The sequence below is a fragment of the Acinonyx jubatus genome, chromosome A1 (genome assembly GCF_027475565.1).
Source record: "Acinonyx jubatus isolate Ajub_Pintada_27869175 chromosome A1, VMU_Ajub_asm_v1.0, whole genome shotgun sequence".
Classification (NCBI taxonomy): domain Eukaryota; kingdom Metazoa; phylum Chordata; class Mammalia; order Carnivora; family Felidae; genus Acinonyx; species Acinonyx jubatus.
In genome coordinates, this window is record NC_069380.1 from 21460309 (window position 1) to 21486199 (window position 25891).

General features: G+C 42.4%; 1 protein-coding gene across 1 annotated transcript in view; it reads left to right on the plus strand.

Annotated features, from left to right (window-relative positions):
• EBPL (EBP like) overlaps positions 1–25430 on the plus strand; it is a 38009-nt gene extending 12579 nt beyond the window's left edge. Inside the window, exons 2-4 of the mRNA XM_027064784.2 lie at positions 12513–12582; positions 18191–18329; positions 19831–25430. Coding sequence (XP_026920585.1) covers positions 12513–12582; positions 18191–18329; positions 19831–20071 — 450 coding nt within the window. The 3' untranslated portion in view covers positions 20072–25430. The remainder of the gene's footprint in view (positions 1–12512; positions 12583–18190; positions 18330–19830) is intronic.
• Positions 25431–25891: the final 461 nt, after the last annotated feature.

Genomic DNA, 25891 nt, shown 5'->3' on the forward strand with positions numbered 1-25891 from the left:
AGAGGGATCCCATGTGCACTTTATCCAGTTTCTCTAATGATAACACCTTGCAAAATTACAGTATCACAATGAGGATATTGACAGGGACACAATCGGAAGGAAGAACAAGGAGCACATGCTCAGACATTTATGGAATTACAAATGTCAGCGACCCCCAAGCTCATCGCCCCCAGGTTCTCCTATGATTGGTCCAGCAATCAGTGTCTCCCCTTCACTCGTACCCTGTGTTTGAGCGGCCACTGCCATCACGGCAGCCCTGATCCCGCGGGGCTGAGGAAACTCCATGCCCCAAACCCAACCTGCTGGCAATGGCTAAGACCCAAGAGAATTGCCTTACACCTCACAGTCTATCTTGAGGAAGCTTAGTGATAGCAGCCAAGGGCTCCAACAAGGAGGTGGCATCAAAGGTTTGATAGCCCCATACGCTCCCACACTGGAAGAGCTGTGGCCGTTTAAATGCTTTGCACAGCCTAGCTGAGTGGGTGGGCACCTTCTCAAAAGAGGGAGCCAGAGGCAGGATGCACATGACTCTCCTTCCCGATGCAGAGAGCTGCTCTGGAGCTGTAGGCACCTCTCCACGTTCTCACTGGGCCACCCCCTCACCCGGCCACCTTTTGTCCCCCATGGTGGGGTGACCAACAGTCCCCGTTTCCCAGGGACTGAAGGTGTTCCTGAGATGGGGGGGTCACCCTACCTGCTGTCTCTTTCGCTTTTGACCTCCAAGCCTTTCCTGTGTCTCCTTGTCTTCCTGTTCTAGCTTTTGTCCTGCCTTCTCCCTCCAGAAAATCTGACTCCAGAAAGTCTTCTGTCATCTACCCAAAACTGCCAAGGGTAAAGAAATAGTGATTTGAAGATATCTAACAGCATTGTTTATATTTAAACTGAGGCAGAACAGCTTTTTTTTTTAATAATACAAAAAGAAGGGAATTAGAAGAAAGAAGAAAGCTGGTTTATCCCAAGTCTTGGGATGATTAGTTCCTTGTGGGAAAAGGGCTTTTTACTTATTCTGGGTATGTGCGCGCAAACACACACACACACACACACACACGCACACACACACCCCTCTGAGAGAAACCCCTGAGGCAGATTTCATCACTATTTTCTGGTTATCATTATATTCAGTATTGCCCCAACTCTTTGTGAGCTCTTTATCACGATGGACCACAGGCTATTTCTGGAGGGGTGTCAGGGAGTTACTGCCTCTCTTGCAGAAGCTGTGAGTCCCTTGGGGACAAAGGCTATTACTTTCCCACCTTTGCATCTTCAAAGATGCACTGCCTGGCTGCATAGTTCATTGGCAAAACTGATTTCATCCCAAAGACCTCAAGATGTTTTATGACCATCAGCTCCATTAGCCAAATGAAAAGCAAGTTGGCTAGAGTGATGCTTTCCATTGGAGAATTTGTTTCTGCCCTTCCAAAATCACGGCCCCAAATCACAACCACTTTGTGGAAGAGATTCAGAGAAGCTTTTGTGTTATTCGAGATTTTACTTGCATGGTATACCTGTTAGTGAAGCTCTTTGGGGCAAGAACCTCTGCATTTATTTACTCAAGCTAGTTCAAGTGATGGATGGGCACACAGGGAAACTCATGGAAATGCAGCAGAAACTGAGATGTAGCTGGGCCACTGGAGGTTGGTTCTGATTCACAGGCAGCTCTGCGTTAAGGTAACTTAACTGCCTCATGGCTCCCCTCTAGGTTTGCTTCTCTTTCTGTTACTTGCTGGCTTTCTCGCCCTTTATTCTTTTTGTGTACCCCCATAGCATCTACTCATATGCATGTATTTTTGGTTGAATTGTGTCCTCCCCTCAACAGAACATGTTGGAGTCCTAACCCTCAGTACATCAGAATGTGGCCCTACTTAGAGATGAGGTCTTTACACAGGTAGTTAAATGAGGCCATTAAGGGTGGGCCTTCATCCAGTATGACTGGTGTCCTTTTAAAAAAGGAAATTGAGGGGCACCTGGGTGGCTCAGTCAGTTGAGTGTCAGACCTTTGATTTTGGCTCCAGTCATGATCTCACGGTTCATGGGTTCAAGCCCCACATCAGGCTCTGCTCTGACACCTTGGGGCCTGTTTGGGATTCTCTTCTGCACCTCCCCCTCTCTTGCACGTGTGCACTTGCATTCTCTCTCTCAAAATAAATAAATAAACTTAAAAAAAAAGAAACAAAAAGGGGAAATCAGGACCCAGAGACACAAACATGTTCCATGTAAAGATGAAGGCAAAGATCAGGGTGATGCTTCTACAAGCCACAGAACACCAAGGATTGCAGGCAAACCCATAGCATCTTGGAGAAGTTCTGGAATACGCTCTCCCTCAAAACCCTCAGAATGAACTAGCCGTGCTGACACGTTGATCCTGGACATCCGGCTTCCAGAACTGTAAGATGGTAAGTATTGTTCTAAGCCGCGCAGTTTGTGGTACTTTATTATAGCAGCCCTAGCAAATACTACACCTTCCTTACTCATCCATGCTTCCTTGTAACTTGAGTTTATTCATAATGTCAAGTTGTTGTCTGCCTCTCATGACCTCTCCTACATACTTGCCTTCAGAATCAGTTTGGATTCACTCCCCTGTTTGTCAGTTTCTGTTTCAGAGAGTTAAGAATGTCATTGGCCCAGCCTGTCCCTGTTTGAATGTGGCTTTTTGGATAGGCCGCTTCGTAGGCCAGCAGCCAGCTTGAGTTGTCTGTTCTGGAGTCCTGTCATCCCTCCTTGTCCTCTGGCTCAGTCACCTCTAGCCAAAGCAGTGCCTGTCACTGTGTAAACCACAATTTCCCACGGCTGTCCCCTCTCTGGGGACTGGGGGTAGCCTGGGCATGGCATGCATCATGATGAACACATCTAAAGAAATGCCCAGTACCATGTATGGAGAACAAGACAGCCACCTCGGTCTAGGAAGGGGCTCAAGGGGCCAATAAGTCCCATATCCCCTTTGAAATAGGTATTTTACCAATAACCCAGACAGATATAGGTTGAAAACTTTCAGCCAATACCACCTTTCCAGAATTAAATAGCTCTGGTGATAAGAAAATTCTTCCATATGGTGAGGTGAAATTAGTCTCCTTAGGACTTCTCTTCATTGGTCCTAGTTCTGCCCTATGCAACCCAAAAGGAAGTAGAATCCCATCTACACTGCAGCACCCCCTAGTGTCAGTGCATTCCACCATTTCTCCTGACCTGGTTTCCTGGCACTTTTCTTTCTTCATTACTCAACACTGTTCCAGAGGGATCTGACTGTTACTCAGGAAGCCTGGGTCCAGGAGGGAAGGTAGAAAGATTATGGGTTTAGGTCTAACAGATGCACTCTTGAATGCTGGCTCTGCCATTTACCAGCTGTGAAATTCTGAACAGTACCTTTTCCCTACTACAAATCCTTTCTGTAAGGAGGAAGGGGAAGAAGGAAAGAAATTTTCTTTCTGTGTTTCCTTATTGTCTTCATATGTTTGGGCTGCTATGACAAAATACCACCGATTGAGTGGCTTATAAACAAAAATTTATTTTTCTCAGTTCAGGAAGCTGGCAGTCCGAGATCAGGCTGCTGTCATGGCAAGGTGAGGGCCCTCTCCCTGGTGTCTGGATGGTGCCTTCTTGCTGTGTCCTCTTGGTGGAAAGGCTAGGGATCTCACTGAAGCCTCTTTCATAGTCATTAATCGCATTCAGGAAGGCTCTACCCTCATGACCTGAGCAGCTCCCAAAGGCCCCACCTTCTAATATCATCATCTTTGGGAATTAGAATTTCAACACATGCATTTGGGTGGGACACATTCACACCCTAGCATTTACCTATAAAGTATGGAAATATTTTCTTCAAAGCATTGCCATGAGGATTAAATAGAGCTTTGTAATGGGGCAGTATTTCTCAAACTTGAATGTACATAGGAATCACCCCAGGGATCTTTTCACAGTACAGATTCTGATTCCATAAATCTAGGTCTGAAATTCTGCATTTCTAACAAGCTCTTGGGAGATGCCCAAGTTGGGATTCACGAGCCACATTTGAATTGCAAGGATGTAGGACACTTGGCATGATGCCTGGCACTTAGCAGAGTTCAGCAAAGGTTGATTCCGTCTTCTTCTGTCCTTTTCGTGACCCCTCTCGCCATACTCTGTCCTAGGATTAACTTTTAATTTTCATCCTGTCCCTGTGTAATAAAGTAACAATGCACTTGTCCAGTTGAGATAAACCTTGGAAAGTTTCCTTTCAAATCCTTAATCTGAGGAATAACTGTATTGGCAGGGAAGGGCATATTCTTAAAAGATGTTTTCAAGTTCTAAATGAAACACTAAGCTGCCGCGATGTGGGCACAATAGAACTTTCGCGGGTTCTGAAAAGGCCAGCGCTGTCCTCCATTAATACCAGGCGGCAGTGCGTCTGCACCGGCAGGTTCCATCAAACAGAAGTCATCATGTCATTAAGGGGACGACAGCTGGGCAGCATAGATTTATGAAGTCACCAAAGCCTTGTCATCCAGGTCCATAGGAGGCTGAGCAGCTGATCCTTCCAGAAACAATGATGGGTGCTGTTGCCGTGACATGGAAAAATCAAGTCTGATTAGGCTGAGATTTTGTGAATCTGAATAGGAAATGCTAATAAATTTTGACAGGATTTACATAGTGATTCTATTCTGTTCCACTTTAGTCTCCCACCCTTAATAATGAATGTTGTTCTGTTTTCTCTGGCTCTTCATTCAAACAAGCTAAAAACAAAAAGCTTGCAAATACATTAGAATACAAATTTAGCCTTTACAAATACTAGTACAAATTACAAAAAAAAAGAAATTTGGATTCTTTTTCTTTCTTATTTCTTTTTTTTTAATGTTTATTTTGGGGAGAGAGAGAGAGCAAGCGCACTAGTGGGGGAAGGGCAGAGAGAGAGGGGGACAGAAGATCTGAAGTGGGCTCTGTGTTGACAGCAGCAAGCCCAATGTAGGACTCGAGCTCCCGAACCAACCGTGAGATCATGACCTAAGTCAAAGTCAGAGGCGCAACTAACTAAGCCACCCGGTGCCCCTCTTTTTTTTTTTATTTTTTTATTTCTGTGAAGCCCTTTTTTCCCCCACTAAATTTTCTCTTAAAGGTTGAAATAGTAAATTGAGTATTTTCTCTAAAGTGGTCGTTGAATTACAGAGAGCAGTAACTTGCAGAGCCCAAACTTTTTTTGTTTTTATCTGAGCTTTGACTTGTAGTAGTTGTCTGAAAGCCTACAAAATACTGTGGTTATAATCACATATCTGTAACACCTTAAATGAAAATTGATACTGGCTGTGGTTACTTTTATTTGCCATGATACGTCTTAGCTTTTAAGTTGATTTTGTTAGCAGCACAATTAGATATATGGTTCCAATCATGTTTTAGAGCATCTAATAGGAACTTTTGTATGTTTTGAAACCAGAAATCCTGATCCACAGAACTTGAACATTTAAATAAACAAACATTGTGGAGTTTTCCTCATCACTATAGTTTCACTATAGTTGAAATTTTCAATTGTATGGTTGGAATTTTCACTATAGTTGAAAAATTAATAGCAGGAAGAAGATATTTTCAACATTTATTGCTTTATGATAACCTACACATGGAAAGGCTCCTGAACACTGCCATGAAACTTAGCAACGGTGTCTCAGGGGAATGAGATTGGGGGTCAGGAGGGAAAGAGTTGTCGCTTTCACTTTATACCTTTTTATTTAGTTCTTTTTTTAAACTTTCATTATGTATCCCTTTAATAATATTTTTTAGTAATTAAAATAGTAAAGGTGCACCACCAGAAGAAATGTCATAGAATTAGCATGTGATCCAGTAAGCCCGCTTTTACATAAATATCCAAAGAAATCGAAACCAGGGACTTAGATACGTGCACATAGCAGTATTATTCACCGTAGCCAAAAGGTGGAAGCAGCCTAAATGTCCATCAGCAGATGAGCAGACCAACAAAATGTGGTGTATGCATACAATGGAATATTATTCAGCCTCAAAAAGACATGCAATTCTGGTACATGCCACAACACAGGGAAGCTTGTGGACATTATGCCAAGTGAAATAAGGCAGTCACAAAAAGATAAAAATTGGGTGATTGCACTTATATGAGGTACTTAGAGAAAAAGTAGAGTGAAGGTTGCCAGGGGCCAGGGATAGGGGGAGAATGAGGAGTTATTCAGAGTTTTACAGAGTTACACAGAGTTTCAGTTTGGGAAGACTCAGTTATGGAGGGAGATAAATGGTGATGGTTGCACAAGAATGTGAATGTACTCAACACCACTGAATTGTATACTTAAAATGGTTAAAATGGTAAATTTTATGTCTATTTAACTACAGTAAAAAAAAAATTTTTTTTTGTTTTATTTACACTCTTTTTAGGGGAAAGAAAGCCAGGCCTGGGTACTCAAGACAGAGGAGCTGTGCATGCTCAGGCCTGGAGGAGTAAAAACCAGCCTGAGGCCTTCTGAGAACACACGTATAAGTGCCCTCAGCCCTGGCAAGGGAGCCCAAGGGGTGGGCCGGGGGCTCATCACTGTTTGGCTACAGTGCTGGGCAGGGCAGAGTCTGGACCCACCAGGCCTCACCACAGCCTGCCCTTCGTACCCCTGGGCTGCCATCCCTATCCTTCCTTCCACCTCTAAGCCTGCCTGCCAAGGCACAGCTCTAGGACTATCTCCTCCTGGAAGTCTTCCCTGATTGTCCCAACCATAGGCCCCCTCATGTTTTTCCAGTCTATATTGAATTAGAAGTTGGTGTTACTCCGCTAGATAAGCTCTCTGAGGCCAGGGCCCAGGCTAGTCTAAATTTAAAAAAAAATAATAAATAAATAAATAAATAAATAAATAAATTTTAAAAAGTCCTGGCAATTGATTAAAAAATGTTATTCAGTTAGTAATGTTATTCTTTCTTCCATGTCTCTTGTTCTACCTGTCTGATTTTTTTAATTAAATTTTTTTTGGCGGGGGGAGGTAATTGTAGATTCACATGTGATTATAAGAAATAATACAGAGAAAGCCCATGTACACTTGGCTTAGCTTTCCCCAGTGGTAACATTTTTCAAAACTATAGTGTAGGGGTACCTGGGTGGCTCAGTCGGTTAAGCATCTGCCTCTTGATTTCGGCTCAGGTCATGATCTTGAGGTTCGTGAGATTGAGCCCTGCGTCCAGCTCTGCACTGACAGTGAAGAGCCTGCTTGGGATTCTCTCTCTCTTCTCTCTCTGCCCCTCCCCCCACTCCCTCTCTTTCAAAATAAATACACTTTAAAAAATGTTAAAAAAAAAAACCGATAACATGTATAGTATCGGTCATTGACGTTGGTGCAGTCCACTCATTCAGATTTCCCTGGATCCACTGGCACATGTGTGTGTATTAAGTTCTGTATCATTTTATCAACTGGTTAGTTTCAAGTGTCCACCACAACAGGATATCAAGCAGTTGCAACACCACAAGGATACCTAGTGTTTTCCTTTTGTATCAACTATCAACTCCCCCCACCTCCTCCAGCCACTAACCCCTGGCAACCACTAATATGTCCTCCATTTTTAAAATTTATGATTCCAAAAAGCGTCATATAAATGGAGTGAGAGGGGCACCTGGGTGGCTCAGTCGGTTAAGCGTCTGATTCTTGGTTTCAGCTCAGGTCATGATCTCACAATTTGTGAGTCTGAGGCCCGCATCAGGCTCTGCCCTGGCAGTGCTGAGCTTTCTTGGGGTTCTCTGTCTCCCTCTCTCTCTCTCTCTGCCCTTCCCCCACTCTCACTGTCTCTGTCTCAAAATAAATAAATTTTGAATGAATGAATGAATGAATGGAATCAGAGAGTATATAGTCTTTTGGAGTTGGCTTTCTTGCTCAGCAAATCCCCTGGAGATCCATCCACGTTTTGAGTGTATCAATAGTTGATTCCTTGTTACTGCTTGGGAGTGCTCCAGTATGAATGGACTGAGGTTTGTGTAACATTCACCTGTTGAAGGACATCCAGCATTAAGCTATTACAGATAAAGCTGCTGTGGACATTTGTGTGCTTGTTTTTGTGTGAACATAAGTTTTTGTTTTTCTGGGATAAGTGCTTAAGAAAGTTGTTGGGTCCTATAGTGACTGCGTACTTCATTTTAGAAGAAACTTCCAGACTCTGGTTTTCCAGAATGGTATCATTTTCATCCCACCAGAAATGTGATCCACATCCTTGTCAGTATTTGGTGTGGTCACTATTTTTTATTTTGCCATCCTGATAGGTGTATAGTACCAACTCGTTGTGTTTTGTTTTTTTTTTTAAACGTTTGTTTATTTTTGAGACAGAGACAGAGCATGAACAGGGGAGGGGCAGAGAGAGAGGGAGACACAGAATCCGAAACAGGCTCCAGGCTCTGACCTGTCAGCACAGAGCCCGATGTGGGGCTCGAACTTACGGACCGTGAGATCATGACCTGAGCCGGAGTCGGACGCCCAACCGACCAAGCCACCCAGGCACCCCACGTTGTGGTTTTAATTGGCATTTCCCTGTCCGCTAATGATGTGGAACATCTTTTCATGTGTTTGCTGTCTGTATATCCTCTTTGGGGAAATGTGTCTTCATTTCTTTTGCCCATTTTCTAAATGGATTGTTTGGGTGGTAGTGGTGGTTTAACTGTTACTCCCCTCCCCCCCTTTATTTCTTATTCTTTTAGTAAACATTTGTCAGCATGTACATCTATCAGGCATTTGGGATGCAGAGATAAAAGACAAAGACTTCCCTAAAGGAACTGACAGTTTTGAGGAAGAGATAAGCAAGCAGGTTTCTATGTAGGAGAGGCACCCACTTCCCACCAAGAGAATCACGGAAGCCTTGCTGCCTGGAAGAGGCAGCATCCAATCAGCATGTGGAGGCATGAATATATTTTTTATACTTTACATATACTACAGCTGACCCTTGAAGTCATGAGTTGTACTGCACAGGTCCACTTACATGTGGGTTGTTTTGATAAATACGGTACAATACTGTAAGTGTTTTTTCCTTATGGTTGTCTTAATAATTAATTTTCTCTGGCTCACTTTATTGTCAAAATATAGTGTATAATACATATGGCATGCAAAATATGTGTTAATCAATTGTTTATGTTATCAGTAGGGCTTCCAGTCATCAGTAGGCTGTTGGTAGTCAAGTTTTTGGACAGTTAAAAATTATATATGGATTTTTGACTACACAGGGATTGGTGCCCCTAACCTGTGTTGTTAAACAGTCAGCTGCATACTGCCATTACATTTGAGACATTAATATAGTAAGAAATATAGAGTGCCTTCTAAAAGCCCCTCAAGGTATCTTTCTAAATAATTCGTTATATGAACTTGTCATTAATTCAAGATTAGCAAACACTGGACACAAAATATCATCCTGGGTTCTTAAAGATTCTAAGATAAGACAACATCCCAGACCCTAAAGATGTCTGATCCAATGAGGACGGGAGATCCATAACCAGCAGACAGTTGACTATAGAAGCACAAACTTAGGAACACAGGAGATTGAGAAATTCATCGCTAAGAGGTTTGGGAAGATTTCTTGGAGAGGAAGGATTTGAGCTGGCATTTGAAAAAGTAATAGAACTTAAACAGGTAGATATAAAAGGGAGAAATTTTGTTAAACACTCATAGGTCCCTGCTTGTTATAGATTGCCAGATCCCCATCTTGTTCTTACTCACAGAGTTGCTTCTGAGGAAAGGTCCTGGACCTAATGCCAGAGTCTGTGTTTTACTAATGCTCCAGTTAAAGAGATTGTGACTGGAAGTCATGTCTAGTTTTAGGATGAGATCCACAATCTAATTTTAGGAGGTCCTTTATCTTACAGATAGATGGACTGAGCCCTATAGAGGGTCAAATTCAGCCCAGACTTATTGCTCCCACTGGCCAGACCAGTGGCTGTATTTTATCTAGAAAGTCCCCAGGCCAAGCCAGGGAAGTGGTGTGGATTTCCTGCTATGTTTCTGCTAAAAAAAAAAAAAAAAAAAAAAAAAAAAAAAAAAAAAAAAAAAAAAAAAAAAAAAATTGGTGAAAATAAAGTGTTTCAAAGTGGATGGGGAGTACTTCTTATTTTTAAATATTGCTGTTTATCTCCTATGTAATTTTTAAAAATCTCCTTTAAAGAATATAATGTTTACATATACTCTGAGGTAAACCCCATTTACCAAGTAAGTAACGTAACAAAACAAACCAACTTTAAAGCTTGTTTGGCAGGGATTAGCATGGGTAAGAGAATGGAAGATATTAATGAGATGGGGAGAAAATCAGATTTCTTCTCTCAGTCAGAGAAAAGAAAGGCAATTACAAACTGTAATGTAAACAGAAATATAAGAAAGTCAGGGCCCAAATATGTAGCAAACTAAAATACAGCATGATTTTGAGAAATTTGTGAGTGTAATAAGGGATATTCCAGCTGCCACATTCTTCTTAAATGACAAGTCAAAATACTCAATCTGGAGAGAGAGAAGTTGCAGCCCTTTGCAGTGAATGACGTTTACATAATCACCGTGTTGTAAATGCTGTTGATTTTCAGCCTTTAGAATCTACATATAAATAAAATAGGAAGACAAATAACGTTTACAGAACAAGAATGGAAATGTAATCAATCTCTGCAATGTACAAAGTAGACAAGAGTGGGGCACTGGAAATGGGGAAGAAAAGAAGAAAGCATGGTGGGGGCTAGCATTCTCCTCTCAGATGCTGTGCAACACTGATGAGTAAGTTGAGGTTTTAAGTTTACTACTTAAGTTACAAATTTGGGTAACTAATGGAAGAATTAAAGAGAATAATATAGCTATTTGAAAGGTTTAGGACATGCCACTCTAAGCTATGCCACTTTGGCATATTGATTATTTTGAGTGGAAGGCAATTGGAAAGCAGCAGATGTGGGAAGGCTTTCTACCTTAGGCTTTCTGGCCTCCTCCTTTCTACCTAAAATCAGATCGTTAAATTTCCCATGAGAAAGGTGCCCTCCCTGTACCAGGAAGAGAAGAATGTTCTTATCACCAGAGACTGGGAGTCATGCTGAAATGGGCCTCTACAAACAAACCTACTAAAATAACCCTTATCTTCCATTAGTTTCCCTCATATATTTCTTAGTCACTTTCCCACAATTTACTGTCCCTAGTCCAAGCCCCTTTGTCTTGTCACATTTCCATAATTTATTGTTCTTTGTGTAAAAAAGTATGTAAACCTTTTGGCCTAATAGCTTCTTTGGGTCTTTGTTTTCCTTTTAAGGACTTCCATGTACATGTAAAAATATTAAATAAAATTTGCGTGCTTTCCTCCTGTTAGTCCATCATGTCAGTTAATTCTTAGGCCAGCTCCTGGGTCTAAGAGCGCAGAAGGAAGGTTTTCCACCCCTATGCTGTCCAAAAACCTGTAGAGTGTGGGGAAGCAGAGGATAGACATCTATTAAATCATAATTTTTCAGGATTGGCAGTTAATTGAGAAAAGCAATAGCAGTGTCAAGTGTATTGTGAGTTAGGACAATAATCCCCAGAACTAAATACAGAAGTGGCTCTAAATGGTAAACTCTGGGAAGCAGCACTATAAGTGAGCAGGGAATAGGGAGAGATACGATTTTAATGTCATATAAGCCGTTGCGTTGATAAAAAGAAATGGGAAAAAAAAGTTGTATTGACCAGCGACCATATTTGTTCAAAGGAGGGACCTCTGGGTGGCTCAGTCGGTTAAGTGTCTGACTTCAGCCCAGGTCATGATCTCCTGGTTTGTGAGTTTGAGCCCCACATCGGGCTCTGTGCTGACAGCATGGGGCCTGCTTCAGATCTCCTGCCTTGCTCCCTCTGCTCCTCCTCTGCTTGTGCTCTCTCTCTCAAAAATAAATAAACTTAAAAAAAATTTTTTTAAATTTGTTCAAAGGAGCAGCATGCCAGTCAGATTCCCCAGTGAATTCTAATTAATTAGTTTTGAAATTTTAAGCAAAGAAACATTTCGGTGATAGAAAAATACTAAGTGTGATTGCAGGTATTTTATTACCTAAAATTTTAAATGTAGCCTGTAAGTGTTTTAATTTTCCTAAATTTGCCCTATGTGCAGGAAAAAGAATTATTTCAGGTCTGGTACAGATAGGTGAATACCACTTTTGTTAAGAGAGATCTTGGATTTTTTTTTTTTTTTTTTTTGAGACAAGACAAAATGAACTGCTGTGAGGTACCTCTCAAAGGTGCAAAATTTTTGGAATCATCCAGAATTTAGCCTGTTTAATATAACATTTAAGCTCTTTCCTTGTGCAAAATTTTCAATTTATTTTTTCCCATAAGAACACACCTCTAAATTTATAATGCCAATCATTGAAAAACAGCATTTATTATATAAACCTTCCCTCTGTCTGCAAGGCCTGGGCATCAGTCTCTAGGATCACACCCCACCGGCTTGTGTAGGTGCTTGCAGGTAGGATGTTCAGAGGGAGCAGACCAGGAGGTGGGCTCCTGGGGACGTGGCCATGTGAAGCCGTGTATCTCCGGTGCCATCCTGTGGTTGTGATGCTGAATTAGAGCATGTTTTCATTTTCTCTCCAGGAAGGCCCTTTTGTCTACTTGTCTTTCGTAGGAAACATCGCAGATTCCGAAGGCTTGATTGCTTCATTGTGTGAGTAATTTAAAATGTTTGCATTTGAAACGTTTGAGGAGATTAATTGCAAGTGTGGCTGTCCATTAAATGAGTACCTGTAGCACAAATTGTATGATTTCATTTATGTGAAATGTCCAGAATAGGTGAATCTAAAGACACAGATTATAGGTTGATGGTTGCCTAGAACCATGCGGAGAAGGGGTGCCAGAGGAGGGGGGTGAAGAATGGATGACTGATAATGGGTATGGGTTTCTTTGCGGGGGGAGGGGTTAATGAAATGTTTGAAAAATTTCATTGTGATGATTCAAATCTGTGAGTGTACCGAAACCCATTGATTTGGACACTTTAAATGGGTGCCTTGTATGACACGTGAATTATATCTCAGTAAAGCTGTATACTAAAAAATATTCTTAGTGCAGATTGAAGAGTTTGCAGTATTTAAACTGGGTGTTTCCCATATTTTTAATATCAGCTCTCAGTTTATTATATATATGTATCTGTAGTCTTGTAGATAATTTCCAAAACTCCTGCTGCTCTGCAGAGCTATTAACTGGTTTTCCCTATCTTCTTCATGCTTACTGTAAATCAATTGACGTTCCATCAGTTAGTATCGACTTCCTCTCATGTACTGTGTCAATTTTGACAAGTGAGCCCTGTAACAACAGAGTCCTTTGCCACTATTACAGAACTGCCTTGTGCAAGGTAACTTCTTTCAGATTTTGCTTCTGAAATTCTGCGTCATTTATCTCATTTCTTCCATGATTCTGAAATCAGATCCTCCAGCCAGGATCTGTGTTGGGACTCCGGTTCATCACTTGTGTTAGGAAACTTCTGGAGAATTGAGAGAGCTATAGTTAGTGCTTCTCAAAGCAAACCATGTGTCATCTTTGATGCCTGCCAGGTCCTAGCCAATGGTAGCTCAGGGAGCCTGATCCCCACTTTAGGAGTGAAATGCTGCTTGTGCACCTTTGTGTGTGTAATGTGATGAGTTGGCCAGATTAAACTGTGCTTGGGAATTGCCTGGGAGGCCCGAAGGCTGAAAGACCCCAGCCTAAGTCATTGTCCTCCACCCTGGCTGCCTGGCCTGGCATCAGAGCAAGTGAACAGCCCAGATTTGACTTAGTCCCATGAAATGCAAATGTCTAACATGATTTTTATCAGTCATCTTCAGTTTACATTTTTTGCCTTAAAAAAAGTGAAAGCCCATTTAATGGTGGGGTCCTTTATTCTTGAGAAAAGGAAAATCCAATAGATTTAAGTAGTACTTCTCAGACTTTAAAGTGCACCAGATTGCCTTGGGCTCTTGTTAAAATACAGATTCTGATTCAGAGGGTCTAGGGTAAGGCCTCCCAGATGTTGATCAGTAGACTATCCTTAGATTCACAAGGATGTAGAGCTGGCTTATAAGCATTATGTGGACCCTGTTAAAGGAGAATTATTCATGCCACTGGTTAAAGATGATAAAGAAGAATTTATTTAGGAGGTACTACTAAAGTGGGGGCTTGTAGCAGGGGAGAAAGATCGGGCTCAACTCCAAATACAGCAAGGAAGGTGGACCTTTTTTTTAATGTTTATTTATTTTTGGGAGAGACAGAGACAGAGTGTGAGTGGGGAGGGGGAGAGAGAGAGGGAGACAATCTGGAGCAGGCTCCAGGCTCTGAGCAAGCTGTCAGCACAGAGCCTGACTCAGGGTTCGAACTCACAAACTGAGATCATGACCTGAGCTGAAGTTGGACACCCAAACAACTGAGCCACCCAGGTGCCCCAGGAAGGTGGAGCTTTATAGCCAAGAAGCAGGTGGGGTCAGTGGATGGAAAATTACTAAGAAGAAACATTGAGGTTTGGAGGGTTCTTAATAGACTGACTCAACAGGATTCTTGCTGCAGGCAGGCCAGGGTGATATGACATACAGGGTGTAGATAAGGAATTTGATCAGTTATCAAGAATGATCAAGTATCTGCACCCCCATGTTCACGGTAGCATTATTCACAGTAGCAAAGGCATGGAAACAACCTAAGTATCCATTGATGAATGAATGGATAAAGTGTGTGTGTGTGTGTGTGTGTGTGTGTGTATGCACGTGTGCATGCAGTGGAATACTATTTAGCCATAAAAAATTAAAAAATTCTGCCATTGTGACAACATGGTTGTATCTTGAGGGCATTGTGCTAAGTGAAACAAGCCAGACAGAGAAAGACAAATACTATATAATCTCACTTATGTGTGGAATCCTAATTAAAAAAAAAAAGGCAAAAACAAAACTGAAACTCATAGAAAAAGAGATCAGATTTGTGGGGTGTGGAGATTGAGGGAATTGGATAAAGGTGATTAAGAAGTGCAAACCTCTAGTTACAAGATAGAGGAGTACTGAGGATGTAATGTACCACATAATGACTCTAGTTACCACTGCTATAAGTTTTCAAGAGAGTGGATCCAAAGAGCTCTCATCATCAGGAAGAAAGCACCGCTTTTTCTTATTTTTTTTTGTATCTGTGTAAAGTAATGGATGTTCACTAAATTCATTGCAGTCATTTCACAACAGATGTAAACCAAGTCAGTGTGTTGCACACCTTATACCTACCCAGTGCTGCTTGTCAGTTACATCTCAACAAAACTGGTGGTGGGGGAAGCGAGCAGATACCAAGAAAGGGGGATTTTTGCTGTCGTGACCTAGTAGGATTCTTGGCTAAAACTGGACTAAGCGAGCCAAGGACAGTGGGGGGCCTTGTTGAGGAGAGGGCTCAGAGGACCCCGACTCAAACTTGGTCAAGAAGACAGTCTTTGTCACCCCTCACCCTCTCCTAATCACTCTGGGGTGAAGGGCCCAGCTGTGGCTCAGGGACTGGGATCCTACTCCAGCCCCAGCGTGTCTTTCCCTCTAAACTTCTGCCTGAGCCTGGCAGTCAGTCACAGAATAAATGACACTAATCACATCATCAGGCTTACTAACACTCTGTTTGCCCTGTTGCTATCTAGGTGTTTAACCAGCAGAAAAAATGACCAGAGTTAGGTGGCAGAGGAGGAGATGCCAGAGGCTTGATGCGCTGGGACCACCTTCCTCTCCAGCAGTGACCCCGGGCCCCATCCACGCGCGTGCAGGCATGCATACACACACACACACACACACACACACACACACACACACACACACACACACAGTCTCCTTCAGCTCTGCTGAACTAAATGTGATTTCAGACACACCGTGTTCCCTCCGTTCCGGGCCTTTGTGGTGCGTGTGCTCCTCCCTGAAGCACCCTCTCCTTCACCCAGTTCATGGGTCACCTCTTGTGGTGTAAGGCCCGAGATTAAAATCCGATATTATGTGTGCCTTGACATCTGATAAAATCTGGAGGGACTCACATGGCCTAACCATAAGAGGAACTCCACTCTGCTTCCTCATGTGAGGTCCCCTAGCCAAGCGACCCTCCTTGTCACAGGGACCAGGCATGGTGCCTACGGGTCCCTGAGGAGCAAGTGGGCTTCAGTTCCTTGCCAGCCCCCCAAATTATTGGAGGAAGCCAATCCCATCTTGCCTCAGGAACCAGGGGCCACCCCATTGTCGTTACTGCAGAACTGGCTCCTGTGGCCCCTCCTAGTTCACTCCGTCTCTAAGTGCACCCCCCACCCCACCCCGTGCGGCCCTGTGTGGTGCAGTGTCCTCTCTCCCCAGGCTGTGAGTGTGTGTGACTAGTAAGTTGCCATCAACCTCATCTATCCAGTGCCACCTGTCTTGTGTGGCCGTCCCTATAACCCGAGGGTGGGACTCCTTCCCTCACCAACAGGGGGAAGAGGAAGTGATCAAAACACCTCACCTCCCTCATCTGGCTTAAAGTGTCACTTCCTCCATGTCCCATGCTCAGTTGCCATCACTTATGACAGGGTCCAACCTCATGGAACGGGAGCTCCCAGAGGGCCACCTGTGCCCTAGGCCCTAGCTGATGCTACATTCCCCAGGCCCAGCACAGAACCTTCCATATGCTCCAGAAGATTTGTTGAATTAAAGAATGAATGAATGGTGTTATTTTTGAGTGTCTAAACAACTACTAATCTCTCAGTTCCTAAAGCACTGACATTTTTCTTAAGTGACACTTCCTTAGACTTGGGGTGCACTAGAGGGAACACTTCAGGTATTGTGTATGTGTTTAGATTTACAGGAAAAGCTTCCTTTCACTAGTATGTTGTTTTTCAGTTCATTCCTGGGCTGGCGGTTGGCTAAGGACTAGCAGGACAGCTCTGCCTGTCCTGCTGGCCCTGTCTGGCCTTTCAGAGTCTCTGCTCAGCTTGTGTCTGTGTGTTATCTCATTAAATGACTAATCCTGTTTATTGGCCTTTCTTTCTGCCAAGACAGCCTTTCATTAGAACCTGTTGTCCCTAGCCCTGAGGGATCCTACCTTGGGCCATTAATAGAGACTAGAGCTTTGTCCTGCTGCTTCACCAATCCCGATTATGTAGCTAATATTTGATGATTCATATCTTGTCTAAATAATGTGAGAATAATATTGAAAGGAGAGAAGAGGTGAAACTTTCATTTAAAAATATTTTTTTTAATGTTTATTTTTGAGAGAGAGAGACAGAGTGTGAGCTGGGGAAGGGGCAGAGAGAGAATCCAAAGCAGGCTCCAGGTTCTGAGCTGTCAGCACAAAGCCTGATGTAGGACTCGAACCCACCAACTGTGGGATTGGATCATGACCTGAGCTGATGTCAGACGCTTAACCAGCTGAGCCACACAGGTGCCCCGAGACTTTGATTTTCTTTTTACTCTGATCATTTGAGATCTTAGGACTGGCATGTATTAGTTTGATAAATTAAAAAAAGGGAAGAGGGAGAGAGGGAAGGAGGGAGAGAGGGAAACAGAGAGGAAGGAAGGAAGGGTGGGTTGGCTCTCCCAGTGCATGGCTCTCAGTCCTGCTCTAAAAAGACTTTCTCACCTCATTCTTTCTAGAAGAAACAATCCTGATAATGGGGTCTGGAAAGATCTTTTAGGGCATGCCCACTCCCTGGTGAACACATTTGAGGCCTTTGCGGTGTCTGTTGTTAGTGACTCCTGTCTGGACTGAAACATCCCCTTTGTCCATGTGGGGGATTCATTCTCTGTGTCATTACCATTCCACCCTCCTCCCCCCGAACCTCCCCACTGCCAGTACAGGGCTCAATTTCTCTTCAATTATTAATAAACACATGTTTTTTTAATAAACATTTCCTTAATAATAATTTTCCCACATCTAGATTATACCTACAGACTTTATATGGGAATTTTGAAGTAAGGAACTGTAACACAGTTAACAAGCTAATTATTAGAGATGGTCTTTGCAAAATCTGGCTGTGTTGAATTAATTCAGAATTCTCTTGCTTATAGTAATGATAGCAGGGGTGAAAAGGGCACATGTATGCAAGCACTTTGGGAATGAAATCCTTTTACAAATATACCAAGATATTGTTATTAGTACTTGTGCGGTAAATGCGTTTCAGCCTCCGTTCTCCTCTTGCCTTCCTCTAAGGCATTATGGGCAGCGTAGGGAGTGACAGTTTCTCTTTTTGTCTCCTCGTTAGGGGAAAAAAAGGTCATTTTCACTGACTGTCATAAAAATAGTTGCCAGATGAGTAACAAAATGTATTTCACTTTTAGGGAAAGAATATGGCAAAGCTGATGCAAGATGGCTTTATTTTGACCCAACCATTGTGTCTTTGGAAATTCTGACTGTTGTCTTGGATGGGTCTCTGGCATTGGTCCTCATTTATGCCATAGTCAAAGAGAAGTATTATCGGTAAGTGCTCTTCTCCTGGCCTGCTGAAGAGAGGAGAAACATTAGCTGTCTCGATGCCTACATGGCATTTGGAGTAGATTCGGACCACATTCATTTGTTAGATTAGAAATGAAAATTGTTCAATATTAGATAGGAAGCGTGGTGCCACCAGGATAATTTCAGATGATTCAAAATAAAAACGATAGGAAATAGGATTGTAGGGACCACCTAGTCATTCTACGAGGAAGGAAGTGTGAAGAGCATTGGATGATTTTTCACCAATATTTTGGAAATAAAGGGTAATGCCTCCAACCCTTTCCCAATCGCCCCCCAAATCTTGAAAACTCCTATTCCAGGGGCGCCTGGTTGGCTCAGTCGGTTGAGCATCCGACTTCAGCTCAGGTCATGATCTTGCCATTCATGAGCTTGGGCCACATCCAGAATCCACTTCAGATCTTCTGTCCCTCCCCTCTTTCTCTGCCCCTCCCCCACTCGCACTGTCTCTCTCAAAAATAAAAAAACCTTTAAAAAAAAAAGAACACTCCTATTTCACTTTACACCAAGTAAATTCTCTTAATTTGGAATTAGATATGCAGGACAAATCTTTTCAGAAACAGATTGTGGAGGGTGTGAGGAAGGCAGGAGAGAGGAAAGGGAGGAGAAAGGTGGAAGATTAACCACTGTCAGTCAGACTCTGAGACTTTGAACTCTCTTCCCTCCCTCCTACCCTTTCCCTTCCTTTCCTTCTTTCAGACAAAGTGACGTAGGGCAAATAGGATGCTATCCTGGGGATGATTCCCAAAACAATGGCAAATAGGCACAATTGCATTCAACTTTTTAGCGTCTTGAATCAAAGAAGTATTTTTTAAAGCTTCGTCACAAAATTTCAGGTTTGAACGAAACCTCTAAGGTCATTTAATCCACTTTCCTCCCACCCAATTTTACTTAGATAGTTGGCAGGAAAAATTAAATTTCTTCCTGGTGTCTTGATATATCTTTGTCTCTATGATCTTGGTTGTAGATTTACTACCTGCACCCATTTGTTTAGTACTTGAACTATCTATAGTATCTGCATTGTTGAGTACTTACATATCCACGTATCTCATTTACTCCCCACCATATTCTTTGAGGAAGGAACTGTTATTACTATCCCCTTTTACAGCCAGTAAAATTGTGGCTTGTAGCAAGATTCGCATCTAGGTCTCTCTTTGCTGGATGAGATGTGACCTCCATAAATCTTCCTAAGAGTGGAACAGGATACCTGAGAGACTTTATTTAACTCTGAGGATAATCTTCTAGGAAGGGCAGTATTGCTTCTCCAGAGAAAGCATGGATCTCCCATGAATTAGATTGACTTGCCCCATTGAAGGAGCACTGTGGGAAACCTGAGGTCCAACTTCAAAGAGGTCTTCTGCTGTGGAAGACGGTGTTAATGCTGCCATTTAAGAAAAGAGGTCAGGATTCAGGGTGACAGGCTGGGCTGAGCTGGCAGCTTCATCCCTTGTTTCTTTCTCTCTAACAGGCATTTCCTACAGATTACCCTGTGCGTGTGTGAATTATATGGCGGGTGGATGACCTTCTTCCCAGACTGGCTTATGGGAAGCCCCAACCTCAACACCGACAGTTGGCTCTACTTTGGGGTCTATCTGGTATTTTTCAATAGTGTGTGGGTTCTGATCCCAGGACTGTTACTGTGTCAGTCATGGGTAGAACTCAAGAAAATGTATTACAAAGGAACCAATTCAGGGAAAAAGTTTCAGTGACTTTTCAAAATCACAAACACTGATTTCTTGCTTTATAAGCCAGAATGGATCAAACCTTCTTGTTTGGCCAAAATGTAATGCATTCCAGTGTATACTTTCCTTTTATAGTGTTGTTCCTCAACAGCTTATTTCAAATTGATTGCAAGGTGGCAAGTCTTTGTCTTTGTTTTTGTTTTTGTTTTTTTTTTCAATTAAATGACAATATGGGGAACAGAGAGTAAATTTTAACTTGTAATAATAACGTCTTTAATTATACACTTTTATGGCTCTATTAATTGTTCCACATTATTAAAGCCAATTATCATAAAATGCTATAGAGCATATTATATTAATTTTTTATTCCAAGAACATATTGTTGCCTCAGCTTTTTTAAAAATGTAAATAAATCCAAGTTAGTTAACATATAGTGTAATAATAATTTCAGAAATAGAATTTAGTGACTCATCACTTGCCTCAGCTTTTAATCATCTCACTTATCTTTCGGTTACCAAAGTGAGACCAGACATGAAATGAATGCTTCTATTTTACATTTGTCCTTTATCAAATTTGTGAAGCCAACAGATATGATAGTAGCAGAACCCTGTGAGTAGATTAGAAATGGACCAAGTTCCACACAGACAGGTGACACAAAAGGATACAAAAAGCTGCAATAAGTTTGACTGCACTAAAAGTACTCTGTTCATCAAGTCACCACTAAGAGAGTAGAAAAGGAACCCAGAAGGTAGAAGGTATTTGCAGTACATATTACTGACAAAGGACCCATCCTGAATAAAGAACTCCTGTAAGTCGATTAGAAAGTCAAATCGAAAGTTAACAAAATATTTATGTTTTTTGTGGTTTTTTGTTTTTTAATTTTTTAAATATTTATTCATTTTTGAGAGAGAGAGACAGAGCTCAAGCGGGGGTAGGCAGAGAGAGAAGGAGACAGAATCCCAAGCAGGCTCCAGGCTCTGAGCTGTAAGCACAGAGTCGGACGCAGGGCTCGAACCCACGAGCCATGAGATCATGACCTGAGCCAAAGTCAGACACTTAACCGACTGAGCCACCCAGGCACCCCTTAGCAAAATATTTGAATAACTACTTCATGAAAGAGAATATACAGATGAGAATTTAGGAAACCACAATAAGGTGTTCCTCCACACCTATCAAAATGGTAAAAGTGGGGCACCTAGGTGGCTCAGTTGGTTAAGCGTTCGACTTCAGCTCAGGTCATGATCTCACAGTTTGTGGGTTCAAGCCCTGTGTCGGGCTCTGTGCATCAGGCTCTGTTCTGAGAGCTCAGAGCCTGGATCCTGCTTCAGATTCTGTGTCTCTCTCTCTCTCTCTCTCTCTCTCTCTCTCTCTCTGCCCTTCCCCCACTCATGCTCTTGTCTCTCTCTCAAAAATAAATAAACAAAATGCTAAAAGTAAAAAGACTGACAATGAGGAGTATTGGTGACGAGGTGGAACAAGAACTCTCATGCAGCGCCGGTGGGAACGTAAAGTGGAAAACTGTTTAGAAATAACTATTAAAACTGGACGTGTACGCGCTTAGAACCCGGTAATCTGACTCTAGGTATACACCTCCCAGAAGTGCTTACTATATGCACCAGAATGGCAGCATTATTCATTTAATAACCCCAAACTGGAAACACCTTAAATGAATATATTGTAATACAGACACACGGCGGACTAGAAACCAATGCAAATTAACAACTAGTGTTACAACAATGCAGATGAATTTTACAATGATGAACAAAAGAAGCCAGACTAAAAGAATATGTATTATATGATTTTGTTTATATAAGGTCCCAAACCAGGTAAAACTGTGGTGTTAGAAAACAGGATAGGCTCAGTCAGTTAAGCATCAGACTCTTGATTTCTGCTCAGGTCACAATCTCACAGTTCTGTGCTGACACCACAAGGAACCTGCCTGGTATTCTCTGTGTCCCTCTACTAAGTAAACTTAAAACAAAAAAGAAAAAGGAAAAAGAAAACAGGATAAAGGTTGCCCTTGGGGAAGACAGTTGGATGTACTGATAGGGAGAAGTCATGAGAGGATTTCTGAGATGTTGTTAGTCTATTTCTTTTTCATTTGCATGGTGGTTATAATCTGATCATTCAGCTGTACACTTACAAATGGTACACTTCTCTCTCTATATGTTCTGCTTCGATTTTAAAAGTCTATATTTAGAAACTTTTTTTTTTATTTTAGAGAGAGACGGAGACTATGAGTGGGGGAGAGAGACAGAGGGAGAGAGAGAGAATCTGAAGCAGGCTCCACGCTTGGTGCAAAGCCCAGTGTGGGGCTTAATCCCACGTTCTTGGGATCATGACCTGAGCTGAAATCGAGAGTCAGACACTCAACCGACTGAACCACCCAAGCACTCCTTAAAAGTTTATTTTTAAAAATCCCTGGTATGAAGACCTGGAAAATGTCTTCAGTGGACCCTCATGAAGAGGACACTGTGTCCTTGACAACAGATTCAGTGTAACAGGCTGTTTCTAACAGTGTCCCCGATGTGGGCAGAAGGCAGGATGCCAGCGGGAGAGTCTGTAAAAGCCTTTCCATGAGGGATTACCTAGTTGTTTCCGGAACTTTGCTCTCTGCTGATCTGGCTCAATCCAAGGGTGAACAGAGTAGGGAAAAATGGATGGGCCGCAGCCCTGCAGGCAGTCCTGAAAACATGATGTCTCTCAACAGTTTTTGCTGAGTGCTGAATGGGAGAGAAATGGGGATTACAGACTTTGACAGGAACTTGGAGTACAGATACACGCTGCTGCCAAAGAAGGACAGATCTCAATGTTTTAACAGTTAAGTGAGTTGGCGAGAAATGGTGTCCCAGTGTGAAAGTCTAACATATCCTGTTAGAAGCCCTTCTCCCCATCAGAGAGAGGTGGGGGCAAGGTGCCAAGGCAATACTGTGTTTCACTGGTGCTAAGATAGATTTTTTCCTCCATATTTTAATATTTTAAAAATTAGAATGCATTTTACGTTTGCCGTGCCTCAGTTCGTTGGAGGTGGGTTTTTTTTTTTTTCTATCAAAGTATGAGGCATCTTATCATTAATGGTATCTCAGATTCAATTAAAGAAGTCACTATCTTCAATGTTGTTCCTTCAAGCCTCAGTATCTCCAACTACTTGGAGGTGATAGTTCAAATTTACCTTAAAAGTCTAAATTTTGGAGGCGCCTGGGTGGCTCCGTTGGTTGAGCAACCCACTCTTGATTTCGGCTCAGGTCATGATCCCAGGGTCGTTGGATCGAGCCCTGTGCCGGGCTCCATGCTGAGCATGGAGTCTTTGGATTTTCTTGCTCCCCCTCCCCTCCCTAAATAAACAAACAAATGTCTAAATTTTGCTTGGGTCCTTAGGGATCACTTACTTGCATACTCCCCTCCACCCCTCCTTCCATCCCTTCACATTTGTTCCCTGGGAGCCAAGCACACAAGACAGGCTTGGAGGAATACATAAAATGATTTGCGGTAGGTTATTAATTGCTTATATTTTAGGTAACCAGATTCCTGCAAACAGGCTGTCCCATCCCCAGTATTATTTACACTGTAAATTTCCTTTGCAGATTCTTCCTTTCCAGGTAACGTTGAGGCAGATGATCAGCATAACCAATCTAAATTCACGGTGTAAGTGATCGTTTCCTTGCATTTAATTATGTCAACTCTACAACTCCTGGAGTCCTAGCACCAGGGCTCCGGGAAAGGTCCAAGATTGCAGAGTATGAAATTGTAAAATAATACTTTGTCAGAGACAGGTTTGATTGAAGACAAAATGCAAAAAGTTTGGGGAAGAATCCTTTGTTTATTTTAAAATTATTATTGGGGGCGCCTGGGTGCCTCAGTCGGTTTAGCGTCTGACTTCGCTCAGGTCATGATCTCGCGGTCCGTGAGTTCGAGCCCCACATCGGGCTCTGTGCTGACGGCTCGGAGCCTGGAGCCTGCTTGGGATTCTGTGTTTCCCTCTCTCCCTGCCCCTCCCCTGCTCACTCTCTGTCTCTCTCTGTCTCTCAAACATAAATAAAAATTTAAAAAATTTTTCTTTTTAATTATTAAAATCCACGAACCTTTTCTTGTGTGTTATGGAAGCTAGAGTTTGAATCTAAGGATAAATCATATATAAAGAGAATAATTGGGCAAGGCTTGCATGAACAAGGTAAACTGTTGCTATCTTTAATTTTAGTTAAATGCCTGTGAGGTAACAGGGAGGGCCTGGCAGGCCTAAGCATAATGTGAGCTAACTGTGAGGCTTCTCCACCTACTGCCCTTTTAGAATCTCTACACCTTCCCTTCCCCCTTTCCATTGCTTGACACAGACCCCAGACCTAACAAAATCCATTTCCCATCACCACTTCATTGTAGGAAACAAATCGCATCCACTAGTTAATCTTAAGGTATCAATAATTGATCCTAGTGTGATGTATTACCCTTCCCAAATGTATTTGCATAAAAAATGTATTACACAACTGACACATTTTCATTGCTGAGAAATGGAAAATTCAGATAAGCAAAAAGAAAACAAACATGCCCAGTATCATCAGGAAGAACCACTATTACAAATTTAGTTTCTGTTTCTCAAGCTCTTGTCTGTGCATGTATTAACATTTTGGGGAGACTTCAACCTTGGAAGTAGGGCGTTCACACCCCTTCCTTCCTCTCTCTCCCTTGCCCTCAGCTGATCATCAAGAAGCAGTGGTCCTACAGAACCAGCTGTGGATAGTATTACAGAACATGGCCCCATTCTTGAGAAATCCATGCACTTACAGAGGTTGATAGGTAGCAGTTATCATTTATTTTTGGAAACTAGTTTCCGTTGATGCGTATGTTGACACAGATCAAGTTGACATCTTAAAATATTTGATTGGCCACATCCCAGCTCTTCAAGGGAGGGATCAACTGTGCTGAGCCTGCTGCAGTATTACGTCCTACGTGTTTAATCCCTTCCCTTCCAGAAGCCTTCCTCAGTCCCTTTAGAGTCAGAGGCAAAGACTGAATTCTTGCAGCCCTTGTCTGTGTCCCTTAAATGGCCCTGGGTGGCCTTGTATTGTTATTTTTGACATCCACCTTCACAACTTCACAGGGGCCTCGAGGCCACACTTAGAATCCTAGATTCTTGTACTGCTTAAGGGAGCCTCGGAGAGGTCCACCCAAGGAGGCTCAAGAGGGCTTAGATAACTGCCCAAGGCCACATAGCTTTTAAGTGAGGTAGGACCCAGTGTTCTTTCTATTCCAGCAATGTTAGACATATTCCCAGAGCTTATAAGTTATGAAGTTATTCAACTTTGCTTATTTTTTTATGATCTAAAAAATTTGGCCTAAAATGCCTTTCTGATCATCTGAGTCTATTCATTAAACTTGAGTCGTCTCTCAATTTCATTGTTTGGCTTTGTGTTTTGTATTGTCCTGTTAGTACTTCTCACTGGTTGGACCAAGAGGTCAGGTGACAGCAATTAACTTATATAATGCAGTGTGTTTTTTAGGGAGAGGGGTGACAAAGTAGAGGACACTCGGGGGTCCCCACTTTTCCAAAGTTGAGCAACACCACAGGATAGCACACTACTTGTTCCCTGCAAATGTGTTTGTTGATGATGCATTTCAGTAAAAAGTAAATTAAACATTTTGTTTGGCTTCTCATTTCTTTTTTTTTTTTTTTTAATTTTTTTTAACGTTTATTTATTTTTGAGACAGAGAGAGAGCATGAACAGGGGAGGGTCAGAGAGAGGGAGACACAGAATCTGAAATAGGCTCCAGGTTCTGAGCTGTCAGCACAGAGCCCGACGCGGGGCTCGAACTCACAGACCGCGAGATCATGACCTGAGCCGAAGTTGGCCG